Genomic DNA, 22,855 nt, shown 5'->3' on the forward strand with positions numbered 1-22,855 from the left:
AGGTGTCACGGTCTCACCATGTATTATAGCCTTGGTTATCTTGGTCTCACTATGTTGACCAGGCTAGCCTCAAACTCAGAGATCCTCCTACCTCTACCTCCCACATACTGGGACTAGAGGCATAAACCACCATAACTGGCCAAAATTCAGTGCTTCAATCACAATAGCTAAATTTTAATTGCCCAGAAGTCACATGAGGCTACTGGCTACTATCCAGAGCAAAGCACAGAACACTTCTATGGTTTTACAGCATAGCTCCAATGAATCAATCAAAATTTTTACTAAAGCTAAATTCTTTAATGAATTTTAGCTGAATTAAGATTTTTTTTTTTAAGGAAAAGCAAACCTCTATACACTAAATGCATCTAAACAAAAGACCATTCTTTTAGTTTCATCCACACGATAGCTAAATAGATTTGATAAAGAAAATAACCAAAATACAAGTACAGGAAGATGTGGCTAAAATCATCTATACTAATACATCTCGGAGCAGAAAACAAACAACATCAAATTTAAAATCTTTTAAAACTCTTACCCGTTCAGCATTATGTTTAAGAATATCATGATTGTTCATATTATAACAAATATATTCTCTATAAGTTCCCAGACTGAGAGTAGAGACCATAGGTTTCTCTCCTTAAAACTAATGGTTATTTTGTGAGATACTCTCTTTTAATACCACAGCATAAAGAAATCACGTTTCAGAGTATATACATAGGAATATAATTTTTCCCTTATCACATTCTCAAAATACAGATTAGAAAGAAGCAAAACAAGCTGGGTGCATGCCTTTAGTCCCAGCACTAGGGAGGCAGAGGCAGGTGGCTCACTGTGAGTTCAAGGCCAGCCTGGTCTACAATAGTGAGTTCAGGTCAGCTGTGACTACAAGGAGACAAAAAGACAAAAAAAAAAAAAAAAAAAAGGAAAAAAAAAAAAAAAAAAAAAAAAAAAAAAAGGAAAGAAAGAAACCAATTAGCATAAAAAAAAACTGAGTTCTAGAGCTGGGCATGGTACCACATGCCTGTAGTCCTAGCACTCGAGAGGCAGAGGCAGGCAGATCTCTGTGAGTTCCAGGCCAGCCTGGTCTACATAGTGAGTTCCAGGCCAGCTGGGGCTACAGGGAGACCATGTCTCAAAAACAAAAAATAAAAACAAACAAAAACTGAGTTCTATCTAACTTTCCCTAAGTAGGCAACTGTTATAAAAAATAATACTATCCTGACCATCAAGTAGACCTTAAGAGTAACATAATATGTTAACTATCAGAATGCTAACCACACACAAAAAGAGTCAACAGGAAAATCAATTTTTATCTAAAGTTTAGCAATAAAATCCTTTGTACCAAATCTAGATCTGCATCAATCTCTTCAGCCTGAAATGGAGTGAACCACATGGACTTCAACTGATCATCCATCACGTCAGCGAGCACATACGCAGTCCTAGAATGCGAAAAGTGTTGGTCAAAGGAGAATTCCAAAATAAGGCTGTTGAGCTTATCTTCTAGTACAATCTATAGAAGGTAGTATAATTAAAATTGGTACCTTCTGGAGAGTCACTAAGATTAGCACTTAACTCTTCAGAAAGCTATACAAGAACCAGATATCCTTAAAATACAGTAACTTCAGAAACAATCTCCCTTTAACAGTTTGACCTATCAGAAAATAAATTAAACAGAGCCCTCTGACTTTATTTTCAAAAGGCAAGTTTACTGCACTATACTAACTTGAACAGAAACTGTTTATATTTAGATTTTCTTTTCTTTTTTTATTTTTGGTTTTTGAGACGGTCTCCCTGCAGCCCCAGCTGCCTGGAACTCACTATGTAGACCAGGCTGGCCCTGATCTCACAGAGATCCACCTGCCTCTGCCTCCCAAGTGTTGGGATTAAAGGCATGCACCACCATGCCTGGCTATTTAAATTTTCTATATAGAGAAAATAATAACAGAAAAAAAAAAACAGAATTCTGTAATTCTGTCACATTAACTGGCCAATAAGGCTACAATGCTTCAAAGATTAAGACACACATATCCTCAGCTGGGTACACTGGTGCATCCATATAATCCCAGGACTCAGAAGTCAGAGGCAGGAAGATCACAAGCTGTAAGTCAGTCTGGGCAACATGAGACCCTGTTTCAAACAAACAATACAACCAAAAAAAGAGGGTGTGTGTGCGTGTGTGCTTACATGCATGTGTATAAAAATTTTTTTTTTTTTCTTTTTGAGACAGGGTCTCCCTGTAGCCTCAGCTGGCCTAGACCAGGCTGGTCTTGAACTCACCAAGATCCACCTGACTCTGCCTTCCAAGTGCTGGGATTAAAGGCAGGTGTCACCACATTGGGTTTGAGGGTATTCTTTAAGGATCAATGAACTTTGGCTTGCTATGCCAGCCTGATTTTTATAGTCTATATGACAGGCATAATTTCCATATTTAAGTTTTTCTTTAAAAACAAAATAAACTGCAGAATATGTAACGTAGCCTGCATAATCTAGAATCTTTACATTACCTATGCTGGTTAATTTTTGCCAACTTGACACAAATTAGAGACACTTGGGAAGAGGGAGCCTTAGCTGAGAAATATCTCTGTAGACAGGCCTGTGGCCATGTCTGTGAGGTAGTTTCTTAATTGCTAAATGATGAAGAAGGGCCTAGCACATGTGGGCAACACCAGCTCTGGGCAGGTGGGCCTGGGCTATATGAAAAAGGCAACTGGGCAAGCCAGGGGGAGCAAGTCAGTAAGCATCGTTCCTCCACTGTCTCTGCTTCAGTTCCTGACTCCAGGTTCTGCCTTGGCCTCCCTTGATGATGGACTATAGGCTATAAGCACACACGCTCCCGCGCCCTGAAAAAAAACTCCTTTCCTCCCCAAAAGTTGCTTTTAGTCACAGCAACAGAAAGCAAACCAGGACATTACCCTTTACAAAAGTCTGCTGACTTTTCTAGATTCCAGCTATTATTTAAAATACTATCAACTCAAACCCCTGCTTATTTTACCTGTTATTAAACAGATTCTGGAGAGATTCTGGAGCTAACAGTACCGGCTCTACATCCTGGTCACTGAGAGGTAAGGGATCCCCTGATGACTCCAACATCTGCTTCAGTCCAACTACATTATCCAACAAAGAATCCAGGCTGTCATCATCCTTTGAATGTTCCTAAACACAAACATAAGCAGAATAAGATTAGAGCAACTAAAACTGGAGCAGTTAGGCAATAACCCAACTCTTAACAGAAAAGGTGGAATCATTTTACACTAAAAAATTTGGAACAGCATCAAAAAATTATCAACTTAACATCAAACATATTAAAACAAACACCCAAAACATTTGTCACTTTATTTCTAAACAATGGCAAGCAGAGGCATCCTACATTCAAAGAAAAACCATTCAATCAAAACAGTCTTTGTTTACTCACAGAGATTCATCACACTATGAAGGGAGGACTTCACTCCAGATTATTAATTCAAAGAGAATTGGGAGTGATATAAACACCCAGCTAAAGGTTATATTATTTTAAAAGATCACCATGAAAAATTTGTACTAGTTAAACTGAGAAATTTTGTTTTATTTTTTCTAATTTTCTTTTTACCAAAACAAGCTTCTCTAGTTCAAGGAACAAATTTTCTGGACTTTCTTCTTTGCTCTGTAGAAGCTGTTTTAGCTCTGCAGCGTTAATACTCATGGTCCGTGGTGGATGAGCTCCCTCTCCTTCCATGAGACCACTATCATCTCCACAGCATCCCTGCAAATGCCATACACAAATTAAATCCAAAACAGAGGACTTGCAAAGAAACTTCTAAATTTATTTAGAGTCAAGTCATTTGCTATGACCTTCCCCTCAAGGTCAAGGTTTAAAAAAAATATTTTATTTATTATTTTTATTTTATGTGTATGAGTGTCTTGCCTGCATGTGGATAAGTGCACGCGTGATGTGCAAACCCACTGAGGACAGAAGAAGCTGTCGGATCCCCTGGAACTGGAATTTGGGACAGTTGTTAGCTGCCATGTGGGTGCTGGGATTCGAACATGGATCTTCTGTAAGAACAACCAGTGCTCTTAACTGCTGAGCCATCTCTCCAGCCCCAAGGTCAAGATTTTTACGCATGCCTAGTTTTTTGGGTTTTTTAATATTTTGTTATTTTTATTTTATGTGTATGAGTGTATTGCCTGCATTGTATGCAAATGCAACCATGCCATGCAAGGCAGAAGAGGGCTTTGGATCCCCTGCAATTGGAGTTACAGACAGTTGTTAGCTGCCATGTGGGTGCTGGGATTTGAACCTGGGTCTTCTGCAAGAACAGCCAGTGTTCTTAACCGCTGAACCATCTCTCCAGTCCCCATGCCTAGTTTTTTAAAACATATTTTTGTTTTTGGTTTTTTTTTGGGGGGGGGACTGAATTGTTTCCTGTTATTTTGAGGGGGTGGTATTTTGTTTTGTTTGAGACACAGTCTCACTATGTAGCCATGGCCTGCCTGAAGCAAGCTATGCAGACCAGTCTGGCCTCAATCTCACAGAGATCCGCCTGCCTCTGCCTCCTGAATGTTGAGATTAAGGGCTTAAGATTTGTTTTTATTTTATTTATGTGTACGTATGTATATGTGCACATGTGTGCGGGTGGGTGCCTTCAGAGACCAGAAGAGGGTATCAGATCCTTTGGAGCTAGAGTTATAGGTATTTGCGAGCTATCTGTCCTGGACACTGGGATTTAAATGCTGGTCCTTGTAACTGAATGGCAAGCATTCTTTACTGAGACATCTCTTCAGCCCTACAAATGGCTAGTTTTAAGAAGGATTTAATTCACTAAAAGTTTAAATGTTTCAAGTAATGTTCATAAAATAAAAGGTAAACACATATATTCAAATTACTGGCACTTATATTTCTCAAGAAAAACAGTCAACAGCAAACACACTGGTACTTGGCAGGACAAGTAACATACTGATGAATGCCTAACAGCTAATAAAATGCCTTTGAGAACAAAGAACTGAAGGAACCTGATATTATATTTCTGAAGACAAGGCAGGAAACAAAAGAAACAGTAACTATCACACTTAGACCACTTTCTCATATAGAAAAGCAAGTATTTTCTCCACTTTAAAATCACCCATATTGTTTCACATGAAAGAAGACATATGGTAGACAGGAGTTTCAAATCTGTCTGACATATCCCTATTTTAAATGACTCAATATGACCATGCTCTCCCAAGTATAAAATCCCAAAATAAAAGTGTCCCCACCAATCCTGATGCAGGATTTAGTAGTATTTTAAGGTGTATGTATATGAGCCTGTGTGAGTTTATGTGGACCACATGTATGCAGGAGACTGTGCAGGCAAAAGAGGCTCTGGATCCTCTGGAACTGGCGTTACAGGTGGCTGTGAAACTCCAAGTCTCCAAGCACTAAACCTGCGTCCTCTACAAGAGCAATAATTGGTCTTAACCATTAAGCCACTTCTCTAGCCCCAGTGACTTAGTGTTTTAAATTGGCATAAACAATTAAAATTTTGTTTGGAGTTCATACCCTTTGTCCTATAAATTAAATGACCAAATGCCAATAAGAGCTAAATGAATACTTTTCTTTTTATTTTGAGGCAGGTTCTCACAGAGCCCAGGCTGGTATCAAGCTCACTATTACCCAACAATGGCCTTGAACTCCTAATCCCAGGTGCTGGGATTACAAGCATGTGCCACCAAATTGAGCTATGACATTTAAAAAAATTTTTAAGATTTATTTATTTTTATTTTATGTGCATGAGTATTTGCCTACATAATGCCTGGTATCCTGGAGGTCAGAGGAGGATGTCAGATCCCCTGGAACTATAGTTACAGACTGGAGTTATAAGATGTCATGTGGGTGATGGGAACCTAACCCAGATCCTCGAAAGAGTACCAGTACCTTAATCACTGAGCCATCTCTCCAGTCCATAAAAATTATTCCTAAAAAAAATCCCTCTGAAATGAATACTGTGCCTAAATGGAAGGTATTAGTTCTTTTCAGAAAATACTAGACTGAGGCAGTGACTTAACATTATGTTAAGGAAGAGGGCATGTAGCTTTAATGAGAAATTCAATAAACCAGAGTGTAAGAGTTTTATTTGCTCTGTTGAGAAAGGATGTCTAAACGTTTTATTGAAAAAAAAAATGAGTTAAAAATAGAATATACTGACAGGAATGAAGGGCTCTACTTAAACTGTTCTCTAATGGTAGAGCAAATGTATAAAACAAGAGATTATATACATCTTAAGTAAAAATAAGTATTTCAACTTAGATCACAAACTATCAAGTATCTATCTGGCTTCTTTTATTGTTCCGTAATTATCTGTACCACTTTCACCAATTTTACCAAGATACAGTAAGTTCAGTATAGTTGAATCAGCAATATTAAAGTAAGCTTTTTTTTTTTTTTTTTTTTTGGACAAGGTTTCACATGCCTGTAATCCCAGCAGTTGAGAGGTAGAAACAAAAGATACATAAGACCCTGTCTCAGAAAAGAAAAAAAAGAGCAGGTGTGGTGGTGCATGCCTTTAATTCCAGCACTTAGGAGGCTAGAGGCAGAGGCAAGCAGATCTCTATGAGATCAAGGCCAGCTGGGCAACAGGAACACCTATTTCAGAAAGAAAAAAAAAAAAATACAAAACCCAAAAACAGAGCAGGGGGGGAAGGAGTATACCAATTCTACTCAATCTCTTCCAGAAGACAGGCCAGCATAGAGTAGCATTAGCAACATCTTGGTCAACAAAATAAAGTGCACATACAACAGTTTTCCTTAAAATTATAATGAAGTTAAAACATCCTATGATTTCATAGCCACCACCACTGTGTTACAATTGCCTATAACATTCAGGATAGTAATATGTTATACATTGTAGCTTAGAAACAATAAGCTGTACAATGTAAGTGCTATACTAGCTAGGTTTGTGTAAGTACATTTTATGATGGTCATATAATGATGAAAACATTACATGACATACTTCTCAGACAGTATATCTGTCATTAAAAGGCACAGAACTCTACTAAAATCAAACAAAGATGTGCCAAGAAAACCACAGGCTCACAGCTCTATTACCTAAATCATCTGATAATAGATGTGGAAACTATTTTGATAAAAACTTGGGGGCTGGAGAGATAGCTCAGCGGTTAAGAGCACTGACTGCTCTTGCAGAGGACCCAGGTTGGATTTCCAGCACCCACATAGAGGCTACAAACTGTCCTTAACTCCAGTTCCAGGGGAATCTGAAGCCTCTTCTGATCTCCGCGATACTGCACGACATGGGTGCACTCACATACATGCAGGCAATACACTCATACACATAAAATAAATAAAATATTTAAAAAATAATGAATACATCAAAAAAAGAAAATACAAAACAAAATGCTACCAGGCGTGGTGGCACATACCTTTAGTCCGGCAGGCGGATCTCTGAGTTCAAGGCCAGTCTGATCTACATAGTGAGTTCCAGGACATCTGGGGCTACAGGGAGACCCTGCCTCAAAAAGACCAAAATGAGTATCTACAATTAACATTATATACTGGTGAGAAACCAGAAGCTTTCTCATTAGTGACAAGATCACATCCTCTTTAGATGTCTTAGATAATTTTAAAAGCTAGGAAAAGACATACACAGACTGAGAAAGAAGTCAAAATGTGTTTGAATACTGATGTTAAACAGTGTACTTCAGGTGACAATTATGTCACTATAGGTTCATCAACTTAACATATGTATCATTGTGGTTCCAAATGTTCACAATGGGGGAGTTCATCCTTGTGTGCAGGCTAGGGAACTCTGTACTCTGTACTCAATTTTCCTGTGAAAACTAGTAAGTCCATTTAAAAGGGATGCGTGGGAGATTAGTGAAGAAGCCAAAGACCACTAAAGTATTCAGACACCTATTTTAAAATATGTTGAGAAGGAAAAAACAAACTATGAACTCATTAAAATACTTAGAAGAATCTAAATTTTTCATCTCTTCATACTGCCTTATTTTTCATTATTACGAACAGAAACAGCTTTGGAGCTGGGTTTAGTGGTACACACCAGTAATCCCAGTATTTAGGAAGTGGAAGGAGGGCCAGGAGTTTATAAACCACACTCAAGTAAGAAGGACTTCAAGGCCAGGCTTAACTCATGAGACTCTGTCTCCAAAAACAAAACAAAACCAGTTTGCTTGCTTATTTGTTGATTTATGTAGGGTAGGGATAAAAGTCCCATTTTTGCACATACTAGGCAATGCTCCACCACTTAGTTACATTTTCAGTGTTTAGAAACAATTTTTCTTTGTTTATTTTCTGAGATAGGGTCTCCCTGTAACCCCAGTTGGCCTGGAACTTGCTATGTAGACCAGGCTAGATTTGGTCTCACAGAGATCCATCTGCCTCTGCCCCCTGAGCACTGGAATTAAAGGCATGCTCCAACCACACTCAGCCCCTCAAAACAGTTTTTAAACAAAATAAAACAAAAGTTAAATTCTAATCCACTTGCTTCTAATTAAAAGTAGTCTTAGAAAATGGATGATCAAATTTAGTATATGTTGAAAATTTCTATATATTCAATACTATAAGTAGTAATAACGTTTTGTTTGTTTGTTTTTTGGGTTTTTGTTTTGTTTTGTTTTGTTTTTGAGACAGGGTCTCCCTGTAGCCCCAGCTGTTCTGGAACTCACTATGTAGACCAGGCTGGCCTTGAACTCACAGAGGCCTGCCCCTGCCCCCAAAGTGCTGGCATTAAAGGCCTGTGCCACCATGCCCGGCTCATGATATAAACATTTAACCTAAGAAGAGAATGGAACTTTTATCAATCTGATAAACAGCATACAAAAATGCCAGCTACCATATTTAATAGTGAAAGACTATTAAGGAGAAAGCAGGTTCTGAGGCTGCTCTTGCAGAGGACCTCGGTTTAGTTCCCAGCACCTATATGGTAGTTAACAACTGTCCATCTGTAACTCCTGTTCTAGGGGATCTGAGGCCCTCTTCTAGCCTCCACAAGTACTGCATACTTATATACACACAGGTAAAACACTCATACAAATAAAATAGAAACAATAAAAATAATTTTTTAAGAAAAAGAGCAGTACTAGCCGAGCATGGTAGCACATGCCTGTAAACCTAGTCCTTGGGAGGCTAAAGAAAGACGACTGGGAATTTAAAGCCAGCCTGCACTACACAGCAAGACCTTGCCTCCAAAAAAAATTTAAAAAATTGAAAATACTCATTCTTGTCATTTCTAGCCAACATTGCATTGGAGATTCTTGTGAGGGCCATTTGTCAAGAAAGAAATGAAAGGCAACCAATCAGAAAGGAAGTAAAACTGTATTTGAAGATGGCATGATCTTGTAGCTAGAAAGTAGTAGCGAATCCACTAAGAAACTGCTATAACGAACCTAAGAGTTTAGCAGGATAACAAGATGCACTATTGTTTCTTAAAAAACTGTATCTTGTCTCAAAAAGACCAAAAAAAAACCTGTATCTGGGTGATGCACGCCTTTAATCCCAGCATTCAGGAGGCAGAGGCAGGTGGATCTCTGAGTTCAAGGCCAGCCTGGTCTACATAGTGAGTTCCAGGCCAGCTGGAGCTATAAAGAGAACCTGTCTCAAAAAGACAAAAAAAAAAGTATCTTTCAACACTGGTAGTGAACAACCTAGAAGTGAAATTAAAGTAAATAAATAAATAAACTGCTGAGGATCTGGCTCAGTGGGTAGAATGCTTGCCTAGCATGCACAAAGTACTGGGTTCAGTACACAGTACCATATAAAAACCAAGCATGATTATTCACACCTATAATCCCAGCATTTGGGAAGCGCTATCAGGAAGATCAGAAGTTCACCCTCACCCTTGGCTACAAAGCAACTTCAAGGCAAGACAATTCCACACACAATTTTTTAAATCACATTTTACATACTAGGAGCATAAACTTAACAGAAGTATAAAACTTGCACAATGAAATCTACAAGAGATCACACTAAGAAATGAAAGATAACTTAAATGAATGAAAAGACAGCCCCAAGTTCATAGACATAAAGATATAACACTGTGATATTCCCAAAACTTATCTACAGATTTAACGCACTCCCAATCAAACTTCAGTGGTATGTTTTAGAAACTGCTATAGACAGAAAATAAAGTAGTGGTTGTTGTGGGTTGGAGGAGGAGGTAGAATGGGGAATTCCTACTGACGGATATGAGGTTTCTTTGGAGGAGATGAAATATTAGTGATAATGGCAGCATAAGTCTATAACTCTACTAGAAGCACTGAATCATCAGTTTAAAGAGTGAATTTCATGGGATATGGATTATAGTTTCAACTAAAAAAAAACTATTTTGGGACTGGAGAGATGGCTCAGTAGTTAAGAACAATGACTGTTCTTGCAGAAGACCCAGGTTCAAATCCCAGCACCCACATGACAGGTAATAACTGTCTGTAACTCCAGTTCCAGGGGATTCAACAGCCTCTTCTGTCCTCTGTGGGCACTGCATGACATGGGTGCACTTACACACATGCAGGCAATACACACATACACATAAAATAAAAATAAGTAAAATATTGCTTAAAAAAATATTTTAAAAAGAGAAAGAAGGCGGGCTGGAGAGATGGCTCAGCAGTTAAGAGCATTGGTTGCTCTTGCAGAGGACCTGGGTTTTGGTTCCCAGCACCCATATGGCAGTTAATAACCATCCCTAACTCCAGTTCCAGGGAATCCAACACCCTCTTCTGACCTCTGCTGGCACTGCACGACACAGGTACACTTACATTCAAACAGGCAAAACAGTTATACACATAAAACAAAAATAATTTTTTAAAAAGAGAAAGAAATTTATAATAATAATTATGAAAATATAAAATGGGACTCAAGTGTGAAAGATTTTGTGAATAAAACTGAAGAGTAAGCTGCCGAAGAAGAAGGAGGAAAGCAGGAAAGCTAGCTATCCAATCATTACCATCTTGGAGATAAGGTCAAGAAAAGAAAGCACACAAACCGGGTGTGCCTTTAATCACAGCACTCAGGAGGCAGAGGCAGGTGGACAGAGATCCAAGTCAGCCTGGTCTACACAGTGAGTTCCAAGCCAGCTGGGGCTACAGGGGGACCCTGTCTCAAAAAGACAATAAATAAATAAATAAATAAATAAATAAATAAATAAATAAATAAATAGCACATAAAACTTAACCAAGTTTACAGGGACAATAATGAATGTGGTTTTAGATATTCATATATTTCTATCCATTAGTCAGGAGCAAAGAAAGACATAATGACCTAAGGGAAAGAATATGAGGGGAAAATATTACAATGCAACTGAGGTCACAGAAATGAAGTGATGCAAGGATATATTTTTCACTGATTAAGAACAGAAACAATTGCATGACATGGTGCATCTACCTACATACAGGCAATACATTCATACACATAAAATAAAAATAAATTATTTTTTTAAAAAAAGAACAGAAACAAGAGTATAAAGAACAACAAAAAGCCCACATCTGTAATCTCAGCACTTGGGAGGCTGTTCCAGGACTGCCTCAAATTTGAGGACAGACTGGTCTATAGAGCAAGTTCCAAACACACCACACATATAATCTGCAAGAGCAGCCAGTGCTCTTAACCGCTGAGCAATCTCTCCAGTCCCTCTCCTACCAGTTTTTAATAATATATTAATATATATTTTCAGTGACATACTGGGAAACATTGCCAAATTTATTCAAATCCAAGAACTTTTTATTTCTCTTTCTCTCTCTGCGTGCCTGTGTGCATGTATGCAAATGTTTTGCATGCATGTATGTAAGTGGTACATGATGTGTATGCAATACCTGCAGAGGTCAGAAGAGATTATTTGATCCCCTAAAACTGAAATTATAGACTGTTGTCAGCGATCATGAGGGTGGTAGAAACTGAACCTGGGTCCTCTGTAAGAGCAGCTAGTGTTCTTAACCACTGAGCCATCTCTCCAGACCCCGACCCTTTTGTCTAAAGACAGGGTCTCATTATGTAACTTGGGATGGCCCGGGACTCACTATGTAGACCAGGCTGGCCTTGAACTCAACAGACCTACCTGCCTCTGCGTCCTGAATGCCAGGACTAAAGGTGTGTGCCATCATACCCAGCAGTTGCTTTGTTTCTAGAACACTATATTGCTTTACAGTGGGCCAGGGCAAAAAAATAAATAAATAAAATGCACTAAGTTCCAAGATATCTTTTTAACTGAAGTAATTTTTTTAACCTATTACAAAGTTTGTAAGAGTAACAAGAACAAAACAATGAATTTTACTTACCATTGTGTCAGAATTAAGAATTTGTCTCATAAATTCCAAAAATGAAGATGCAAGTTCCCCTGTGTCCTTACTAAATGTGCTGACCACACGTTTCAGTAAACTATGCAGAGCACTACTGTTTTTCCTTAAAGAGCTACAATTAAAGAAAATAGAGAAGAGATATTAAAAACTATAAATAAAATAAAGAGCAGACAGGCATGGTGGCACACACCTATATCCCCAGTTCTTAAAAGGCAGAGACAAGAAAATCAGTGAAAGTTCTAGACCAGCCAGGGCTTCACAGCCAGGGCTTGACCCTAGCTCAAAAAGAAAATCAACAAAAAAGGAAAAGAAAGAAAACATACATTGAAATGTAAGTATGTTAGACTAGTATAGGCTCTGCTTCCTGAGTGCTAGGATTAAAAGAAGGTGGCATCACACCTGGCCTCAGATTGTTTTCATGAGATAAATTTTGGCAAAGAGGAATTGCTGGGTTTGGAAGATGTGTAATTGTTAGGGGATTCTGGATACATGGTTTTGAAAACATGGCTTATTTAGGGCTAAGTGCTGCTGACATGTAGGAATGTATGTTCACACCTAACATCTGGCATTGGGTTTTTACCTTTACCAATTGAGTGAAAAATCTAATTGTAGTAACTGGATTTCAAAGGAGGTTAAACAAGTTCTGGAAAGCCGATAGAACATTCTGTTTTCTCTATATTGTCTGTATTTCAGTCACTTTTCTTTCTGTCTTTAGTGTTTTCCTTTTAGCTTGGCCAGCCTCTTTGTAGAATAAAGATACTAATTACTAGTCTTCGTGCCAAATGCACATGCTTTCCTCCGCTTTTTTGGGATTTTCTTTGAATTATTTTTAGACAGGGTTTTGATTTTATATGTAGTTTAATCCTTCAGTTTCATTTTCAGAGTCTATAAGCTCTACCCCTCTGCAGGTTACTTTATTGTAGAGTTTTTGTTTTTTAAAATATGATTTGACCATTCTTGAATTGGGTGTCCTGTGTAAAATGAGGTTCCTCTTTAAGTACTCCATCAGCCAATAATAAGTGATTAACACAGTCACATGTTATTTATTTATATATATATATTTATATATATATATTTTAAACCTATCTTGTCTTAGATCTGCATTCTTTGTAACTTGTATGTTTTACATTGTGCTGTAAAAGTGTACATGTAATTTTTGTGCTTTTTATTTGCATGGTATTACTGTTATTTTTCCAGATTAAAATTTGTTCATTAAAAAAAAAAAGAAAAAAAAAGAAATAACTGAATTCAACAGAATAAAAATTTCACCATTTTAAGAAAGGTAGGGGGCTAGAGAGATGGCTCAGTGGTTAAGAGCACTGGCTGCTCTTGCAGAGGACCCGAGTTCAATTCCCAGTACCCACATGGCAGGTAACAATGGCCCATAACTCCAGTTCCAGGGAATTCAAAGCCTTCTGATTTCTTCCAGCATTGCATGACAAGGTGCACTTATATACATGCAGGTAATACATTTATATGCATAAAATAAAAAAATAAAATAAGAAATTTTTTAAAAGGTAAAGATATACTTTGATGTCCGAACACAATATAAAAAAGAAGTTAATATCAGCTCCTTTTAAAGCTTAAAAATTTTTTTAAATGTGTATTAATGTTTTACCTACATGTATGTATGTGCGCCTGTGCATATAATGCCCACAGGGACCAGAAGAGAGTGTCAGATCACCTAGAACTGGATTTAAGATGGTTGTTAGCCACCACATGGCTGCTGGGAACTGAACCCAGGTCCTCTGCAAGAGCAGCCAGTGCTCTTAACCACTAAGCAATCTCTCCAGGCCCTCAAACTTTATTTTTTTTTGTAGACAAGCTCTCACTATATATAGTTCAGGCTGATCGCAACCCCATAATCCTCCTGCTTCAACTTTCCAGATGCTGTGATTATAAGTACGTATCCCCATGCCTGGCTAGCTTCAAGCACTCACCAAAAAATTCCTTCAAATGATAAACTCAGCACGCAGGGAGGCAGAGGCACGCAGATCCCTCTGAGTTCAAGACCAGCCTGGTCTACATAGTGAGTTCTAGGCCAGCTGGGGCTACAGGCAGACCCTATCTCAAAAAAGAAAACAAACAAACAAACAAAAAACAACAAAACAACCCTATCACAAGCAACTTTCCAGCTCCATTTTAAAAATATTTATTTGTATTTGAGCATACTGTCTCCATGTAGGTAGGTGCACACATGTTATGTAATGCCCACAGAGGTCAGAAGAGGGTGTTGGACCTGGAACTCAAGTTATGGATGGCTGTTAGCTGCCATGTGGATGGTGAGACCCAAACTTGGGCCCTCTACAAGAGCTGCCAGTGCTCTTAACCACTGACCCATCTCTCTAGCCCCTAGCTCTCTATTTTTTAAGTTTTTTATATCTTGAGGGTTTCTCTAACATAAGTGACACTGTCTCAGAAACTAACTCTGAGAATTAATAGTTACAATGATTACCTTTACAACACTGCAGTAACAAAACGAAATCAAGGGCAGAGCAAAGATCAACAAACTTCTCATTAAGAATCAGATAGTAAATAATTTAGGCTTTGCAGGATATACCCAACTCAAGAGTTACTGTTGAAGACTGTTGGCATTCTAGGGAAGTATTAGGCAATGCTTAAATGATGGCTACTTTATTTACAATAATTGCAAAAAAAAACTTGACTTAGCCTACAATCTACTGTGCCAACCCTAATACACAAAGACTTCTGCATAACAAGTCCCCATTGCATGTGTCTAAAATCTTGAATATAAGTAGTCTATGCACTTACAACGTTTGTAGGAACAGAATTTCAAAGACAAATCATTTCAAAAGTCAACTGTCTTTTAAGTTACAATGTAATTACACAAATGGAAATAAGTACATTAAACACTAAAAGAACAGTACTTAACATTTGGAAAATGGTTAGATTGTGAGATGCCATTGGCTAACCCTAGGGTAAAGCAATATAAAAGGTGAAAAAGATAAGCCTCCTGCTCTTGAGAACTTTGTAACATAGTAAAATGGAAAGGTATGACAAGCAGAAATGAAATTAAATATAAAGAAAAAAATAATGATGGAAAAAGAACAGGTTCAAAATTGGACTAACCCAAATACCAGTGACTACATAAAAGCTTAAGCAAATGAGTTATATTGCATGGTCTATCAAATACTAGGGTCTGTACTAGGCATGGTGGTTCATGCCTTTAATCCCAGCAGTCCAGGGGCTGAGAGAGGAAGAACATCAAAAGTTCCAGGCCAGTCCTGGGCTACAGAATGAGGCCCTGTCTCAAACAAACAACTTAAAACACCAACAAAAGAAAAAGAAAAAGCTGTGGCTCAATATATATCTTAAAGGGAAAAACCTGCCAAGGCTGGGCATGATGGTACATACCTATAGTCTTAACTACTCTGGAAGCTAAGGCTGGAGGACTACGTAAGTACAGGAGTCTGAGGCCAACCTCAGCAATGTAAAAAGGCTCCATCTTGATAATAATAAGTTCTGGTGAGGATAAAGAGCAACTGGAATTCTAATACACTGTGGATGGAATGCAAAACAGTAGATGCGCTTTGGGAAACAATTTGGCATCTTTTTATAATGTTAAACATCCATCAATCACATGACCTGGAAATTCTATTCTGAGGTGTCTACCTGAGACAAATAAATATTCAGGTTCACACAGAAACCTGTTATGCAGAAACTTACAACAGCTTTATTCACAACTACCAGAAATTAGAAACAACTCAGACAGCTCAAAAATATTTTAAAAACCCATTACAAGCACTGCTGGGGGTGGGGGGGCTGCCACAGTATATTAAATTATACAAAGTCTCACCTTTTTAAATGAAATAATCCATAATCATGCTCTGCAAGAAACATCATTGTTCTAACGCATGTCAGTAAACAGTTGTAGCTGCTTTCAGAGTTCCCTAAAGTGGCTAACAGACAGTCACAGATTGAGGCCATCAGCTCTTTATTTGGTAAAGAATTGGAAAGCTGCTCGAGTTCAGAGATAGGCCCTTCAGAAGAGGTTGGCAAAATGAGTGCAATGTCCTGTGGAGGAAAAGAGCAAAGAAGATACAATGATTATCAACATCACTTACCACTGTTATTTCAGAAATATATAGCAATTAATACTTAGTAAGCAACTCATTAAAATAGTATTTTTATGATCCCATCACAAAAATAGACTCAGATATATAAAGAACAAATGCCTTTATAAAAGTTATTGTAAGAATGCAAATCTAAGATAATAACCACAGTATTTTACTTTACACTATTTTTTTTTTCTTTTCTTTCTTTTTTTGTCATTTTGAGACAGGGTCTTCCTGTAGCCCCAGTTGGCCTGGAACTCCCTAAAGAGACCAGGGTGGCCTTGAACTCACAGAGAAAGGCCTGCCTCTGCCTCCCAGGTGCTGGGATTAAAAGCGTATACCACCACGCTCATCCACTTTACACTATTTTTTATTTAAAAATAAAAATTGGGGGGCTGGAAGAGATGGCTCAGTGGTTAAGAGCACTGACAGAGGACCTGGGTTTGATTCCCAGCACCCACATGGAGGCTACGAACCGTACTTAACTCCAGTTCCAGGGGAATCTGACGCCCTCTTCTGACCTCCACAGCACTGCACAACAAAGGTGCACTCACATACATGCAGTCAATACAGTCATACACATAAAAACAAAAAATAATAAATAAAATATATATTTTTTTAAATTGGGGGTGGGGCAGGCATAGTGGCCCACGCCTTTAATCCCAGCACTTGGGAGGCAGAAACAGACAGATCTTTGTTTGAGGCCAGCCTAGTCTCCATAGGGAGTTCCAGGCCAACTGTGGCTACAGGGAGACACTGTCTCAATGTTTTTTTTGGTTTTTTGAGAAGGGGTCTTCCTGTGCCTCAGCTGGTCTGAAACTCCCTGTGGAGACCAGGCTGACTTCTGTCTCACAAGATTATCTGCCTGCTTCTGTCTCCCAAGTACTGGGATTAGAGGTGCATGCCAGCACGCCCAGCCCTAAAAAAAATTTTTTTTTAAATCTTCCATTTGCATACAAAAAAAGAAATTTAGCATTCCCTTTGATAAGGACGGAAGAGGCCCTCGGGTCTAACAACACAAATATTAAGGCCTTTCCACTTACTTTCTGGCATCTAACTAGATTTTTATCCCAGAATATTTACTAATATTCTCTGCCTAAGAATTTCTAAGGAGTGGGGAGGATAACAGACTACATGAGATGTGAAAGTGGAAGAGAGACTACAAGGGGCAAAGGGGACAAATGGAGTACTTGGATGGAAGAAGATAAAGGACCAGTCAAAAGCAAGCATGTACAAAAATGCCATCATAAGGGATCTTGTTACTCTATATGCTAATTTATTTTTATTGTTCTGTGTATGAACATTATGCCTGCATGTATGTAACTGTACCCATGTTGTACCGTGCCCATGGAGGAGGGGAAGAAGGTAGCGGGTCTCCCGGAATTGGGAGCTTCAGACAGTTGTTAGCTGCCATGTGGGTATGGGGATTCGAACGTAGGTCTTCTGCAAGAACAGTGCTCTTAACCATTGAGCCATCTCTCCAGCCCCCGTATGCTAATTTAAATTTTAAATTTTCCTTCTGTACTGTACTTAGTGTAGTTTCAATTTTCAAATGGTTAAAAGTGTTTTGGTAGTAAAATATTTTATATCATTATTATTCCCTAATTTATACTCTTTTAGTTTATAAAGAAATTTCCAAGAAATAAATATTCTTTGGTTAAACTTTTAGTAAATATTGATATTGGAATTTAAAGCTTTATAAAAAGGAATAAATGGAGCAAACAAACTTATACAAGCACAATCTTCAATAAACTATTTCCCTCTACTTTTTATACTTTCTAAATTCAACCTTTCTAATATAAGAAATTTAACTAATGACACCCATGGAAATTTCCACTACTCTTTTTAGGAAAGAAAACTGGGTTTTATAGGAGCATATGGGCATATTTTAGCACAATTCCTTCCTCACTCTGCAAACTGGGATTCAACATAGCTTAAAGGTGATACACACATGTATGAATCAAAAGGGAAACACAACAAGTGAGGCTCTGCATGAAGTCTGAGGTATAAGGGCAATAAGAATGTGCTAACACTATTCAGCAGTATGAGAAACCCAGTGGCAAGTAGTTAACCAACACCAATCACATGGATCCTCTGCAGGTACAAATTTTCAATCAGGTCCACTCCTTCTGGAAACAAGTCACACACCAGAAAAGTTCCTTAAGTCTATAACCAAATTGGATTCTTGTCTTGCAACATAGGATTTTACTAATATTCTCTGCCTTAAAAAAAAGTCAGATGGCTAGCTGGCATGAACATTCTGACTAGCTAAAATGCCAATAGGCATGGAAACATTCTTTAAAGATTCCAATCACAATGAATTTTAAAAAGGTAAAACAGGAGCTAGAGCGATGGCTCAGTAGTTAAGAGTACTGGCTGCTCTTGGACAGGACCCAGGTTTGGTTCCTAGCACCTACATGGTACCTGACAACCATCTGCAACCCCAGTTCTAGGGAACCTGATGCCATTTTATAACCTCTGTGGGCATTGCACAACACAGGTGCACCTACCTACATGCAGGCAATACACTCATGCACATAAAATAAAAATAATACTATATAAAAATGAAAAGGTAAAATAGTATCACTGTCTCATGAAACTATAATCAAGTCAATAAAACACACAGCAGCCAGGCGTGGTGGCACACAACTTTGATCCCAGCACTTGGAAGGCAGAGGCAGGCAAACTGTGAATTTCAGGCCAGCTGGGGCTACAGAGAGATCCTGTCTCAAAAAGACCAAAAATAATAAATAAATAAATAAATAAATAAATAATAAATAAATAAATAAAACAGCAGGAGAAAAAATTACATTATCAAGCAGTCATAATCTGACATACACTAAAACTGTAGCAACCCTTGATGCTTCAGAAGTTGTCCACACAAACTAGGCATAGTGCCACCCACCTGTAATATCACCACTTGGGAAGCGGAGGCAGGAAAATCAGGAATTCTAGGCTAGCCTTGGCTATGCACCAAGTTTGAAGCCAGTTAGGTAGGGCTATATGAGACCCTGTCTAAAAAAAATATCAAATAGGGCAAGACAGATATAGTTAAGAACATATACTGCTCTTGTAGAGGACCTGAGTTCAGTTCCTAGTACCCACACACTGGGTTCATCAGGGGAACCAGGGATGTCAACTGCACTCATATACACATATGCATAGAGACACAAACATATACACAAGTAAAAACTAAAAAATAGCCAAGCATGGTGGTGTATGCCTTTAATCTCAGCACTCAGGAGACAGACAGGCAGAGCTCTGTGACTCTGAGGCTAGCTTGGCCTACACAGAGAGTTCTAGTTCGGCCAAGGCTACATAGTGAGACCCTGTCAGCGAAAGAGCATATTAACTCAACCAATAACAAAGCTACAGATTCCAAGAATGTCCTGTTATGTATCAATTTGAAGGAAGATTGTTATAGTAAATATTAATCAACCCTAAGATACGCTGAAACAGCAGCACAACAGCAATCAGCCAAGGTCGCAATACTACTATAAAAGGGAAAATCTCTTCAAAAAAACTCATAGGTGCCGGCCATGGTGGCATACACCTTTAATCCCAACACTCAGGAGGCAGAGGCAGGTGGATCTCTGTGAGTTCAAGGCTGGCCTGATCTACATAGTGAGTTCCAGGACAGCTGGGGCTACAGGGAGACCCTGTCTCAAAAACAACAACAACAACAACAAAAAAAAAACTCATAGGCTAAGTCAAGAAAACCATGAAGCACAAAATCATTTTACTTTTCATTAACTTCTCAAATATATCTTCCTAAATACAGGAGTATTCTCAAATATATCTTCTCAAATATATCTTCCTAAATTACAGGAGTAATAAAACACAGGTGACCGTTTTACAGTGAAGATTCATACCAAGAGAAGCAGTAAAGCACATATCATATAAACACATACACTGACTGTATAAACAACTATAAATACCTGATCACAGAGAGACTGCAAAATGGATGTGACATACTCAACACATTGCTGGCGAATAACACTGTCTCCAGGAGACCGCACCAAAGCTAAAAGATCCTGGAATATCTCTGCGTATCGTTCATCACCTTTAATAGTTCCATTAATAAGATGCAAAATTGCTAATTTACAAGCTTTGTGTGAAGCCAGAGCATCAAGAAGAGCAAGCAACCTGGCAGTTTGGCTAGTATACTGCTTTTCTTTATCTTCTGAAGTGCTGAAATAAAATCAATATATTTAGTAAACAAGGTTCTTGATTTTAATGGCATTATTTTAAAATCTTCTATACATATCAACCCACACAAATCTTGCATAAACTATCTCATTCCTGATATAATGATACTTTTTCTGGAATTTTACAATTACTATAAAATTTCAAAAGCTCAACTTTCTAATAATATATTTCAAGTCAGAGTAGTTGTTTAAACTTCACCTTTTAAAAGCTCAAAATTAGGCCAAGGAGATGGCTCAGTGAGTAAAAGCACTTGTCTGCAACCCTGATGACCCCCAGAACCCATGTAAAGGTGAAAGGAGTGCACCAACTATATAAAGTTGTTCTCCAACTTCCATACATTTACACACATACTCACACACACTACACAACAACAAGAAAATGAATAAAGCCTAAAATCAAGACCTTCAACATGTCTTATACATGAGAGAAACCTAATGAAAAATAATTTACATATTTTAATGTGTGTGTGTGTGTGTGTGTGTGTGTGTGTGTCTGTGTGTCTGTATATGTATATGTGTTCTGGGCTTACTAAACCCTGTTTTCCAAATTCTAAGTGAAAAGGTATATCTGTGTCAAGAATAACTTGAGAAAAAAAGTTCTTAAGGCAAAATGAAAATACCTTTGCAAGTCTTCTACAATCAAATCCAACACAGTTCTCATAATCAGAAGTGCAGTTGGTGAGGCAAGGTCACACAATTGAACACAAATACGTCGTAACATATGCTGAATGGGCTGGCAGGTTGTGCCAGAGAAAGAACGAACTATTTCTTGGAGCAACTTTGCTTGAACATGAAGGTGCATGCTCCACAATTTTCGGGTGTTGAGTGCCACTGATATATCATGTGGCTCAATAACCTGTTAAAAAAGTATAATGTGTGTGTACATAGATTTTTAATATTTATTTATAGTTGCAAAACTGTTCAGGAAGAATTGTTATAAAAAGAACATCTTTACTGCATGCTTAAAACATAATTTTCTATTACACAATTAAACAATTGTTTGAATCCAACAAGTCTAAAAACTTATTGTTCTCAGGTTAGCAGTCAGTTGAGCAGAGTCCATGGGTGAAACAATCTAACTGGAAAATTCTAAAACATGATAAAAGGGAGAAAAAGAATTTGAAATAACAGAAAAATGTAAGTACAAGTATACATAACATAATAAAACTCACTTTAACAAAAATTATTTAAAATGTTACCCTCATATTTCCTCAAAGACCAACTTGCTTCAGTTTTTATCTCACCCTCATTCAGTTATTTTATGTCTTTTGGGGGGGAGAAAGATGAAGGCTTGCTTTTGTTTTTACCAAAATCACTGGCTTTATTTAAAGTGTTATTGCAGTCATTTATAAGATGCATGTTATATGGAAGTGATACCTGAGTTGTTTGCATGGGCAAAGGAAGAGGCAGCAGCTCTGAAAGGAGTATGAGTCCAGAAAAAAATCCTTCAGGAACCTTCAAGATGGAAGAAAGAACTTCTTTTAACATTAAAGACCAAGTATTATTGGCCAGGGTTTCTTCAGAGATTGTGAGCTTTTCATTAACTCCTTGTGTAAAAGTCAATAAAATATCAATGATATCATTCTGAATTTTCTGTTCATCACTATCCAAACGACCTGAGAGAGGAATAGAGCACAGGAGCATGTGTAAAGTAACAAGAGCTGAAGGAACACGCATGTCCTTAAACTCAAAGGATCCACCTCTCAGAAGCTCTGTCAACATAGTTTTAAGAAGAGTGAGCGTGCAGCGAGCCATCGAAACAGTAGTAACTCTGTGAAGGGTAGTCCCCATGTTGACATGGAGCCGCCAAGGCTGGGTCAAAATAGAGTTCAATTTCTGCAGAACCCGAATAAAGGTGTCCATTCCTTCAGCAGAAAAGAGCTGAATAACAGCAAGATTCCATTTCAGGTCTTTCTGTTGACCTTTATACAGGATGAGAGGAGAATAAAAAGAAAAACTAATTACTTATATGCTAACAATCAGTTAAGAATGTTGAATATTTAATAAATGATGTTTATATTAGGCTTAAAGTATAGTAGTAGTGTTTGAAGTATATTAGTTACATTACCTTCAACAGGGGGTGGTGGGCATGCCACATTACAAAGAACACGTAAGGCAGTGGTAAGGCCAACTCCTTCAGCAGTCATCAAGTTATCAATATTCTTAAAATTAAAAATGAACAGAAGCTTTAATTTCTTCATACACATGAGATCAGCAGAAAAACAGCATGAGTTAAAAACACGAGCTTCCAGCCGGGCGTGGTGGCGCACGCCTTTGATACCAGCACTCGGA

The 22,855-nt window shown here is 38.0% G+C and overlaps 1 protein-coding gene and 1 non-coding gene across 3 annotated transcripts in view; one reads left to right on the plus strand and one right to left on the minus strand.

Annotated features, from left to right (window-relative positions):
- The window catches only part of Virma (vir like m6A methyltransferase associated), an 88,442-nt gene that overhangs the window by 10,082 nt on the left and 55,505 nt on the right, over positions 1-22,855 (minus strand). For both annotated transcript variants that reach the window (XM_008847836.2, XM_008847837.2), the window contains exons 12-20: positions 22,632-22,725; positions 21,941-22,485; positions 21,184-21,419; positions 20,294-20,546; positions 16,097-16,314; positions 12,259-12,391; positions 3,587-3,739; positions 2,993-3,153; positions 1,343-1,439 (exon numbers count right to left, since the gene is read on the minus strand). In XM_008847836.2, the coding sequence (XP_008846058.1) occupies positions 1,343-1,439; positions 2,993-3,153; positions 3,587-3,739; positions 12,259-12,391; positions 16,097-16,314; positions 20,294-20,546; positions 21,184-21,419; positions 21,941-22,485; positions 22,632-22,725 (1,890 nt within the window). The remainder of the gene's footprint in view (positions 1-1,342; positions 1,440-2,992; positions 3,154-3,586; positions 3,740-12,258; positions 12,392-16,096; positions 16,315-20,293; positions 20,547-21,183; positions 21,420-21,940; positions 22,486-22,631; positions 22,726-22,855) is intronic.
- On the plus strand, positions 17,302-17,424 carry LOC115072852. The gene has a single exon (XR_003851855.1). It is a non-coding gene; the product is annotated as a U6atac minor spliceosomal RNA (small nuclear RNA).

The sequence above is a fragment of the Nannospalax galili genome, unplaced genomic scaffold (genome assembly GCF_000622305.1).
Source record: "Nannospalax galili isolate Female #2095 unplaced genomic scaffold, S.galili_v1.0 scaffold183, whole genome shotgun sequence".
Taxonomy (NCBI): domain Eukaryota; kingdom Metazoa; phylum Chordata; class Mammalia; order Rodentia; family Spalacidae; genus Nannospalax; species Nannospalax galili.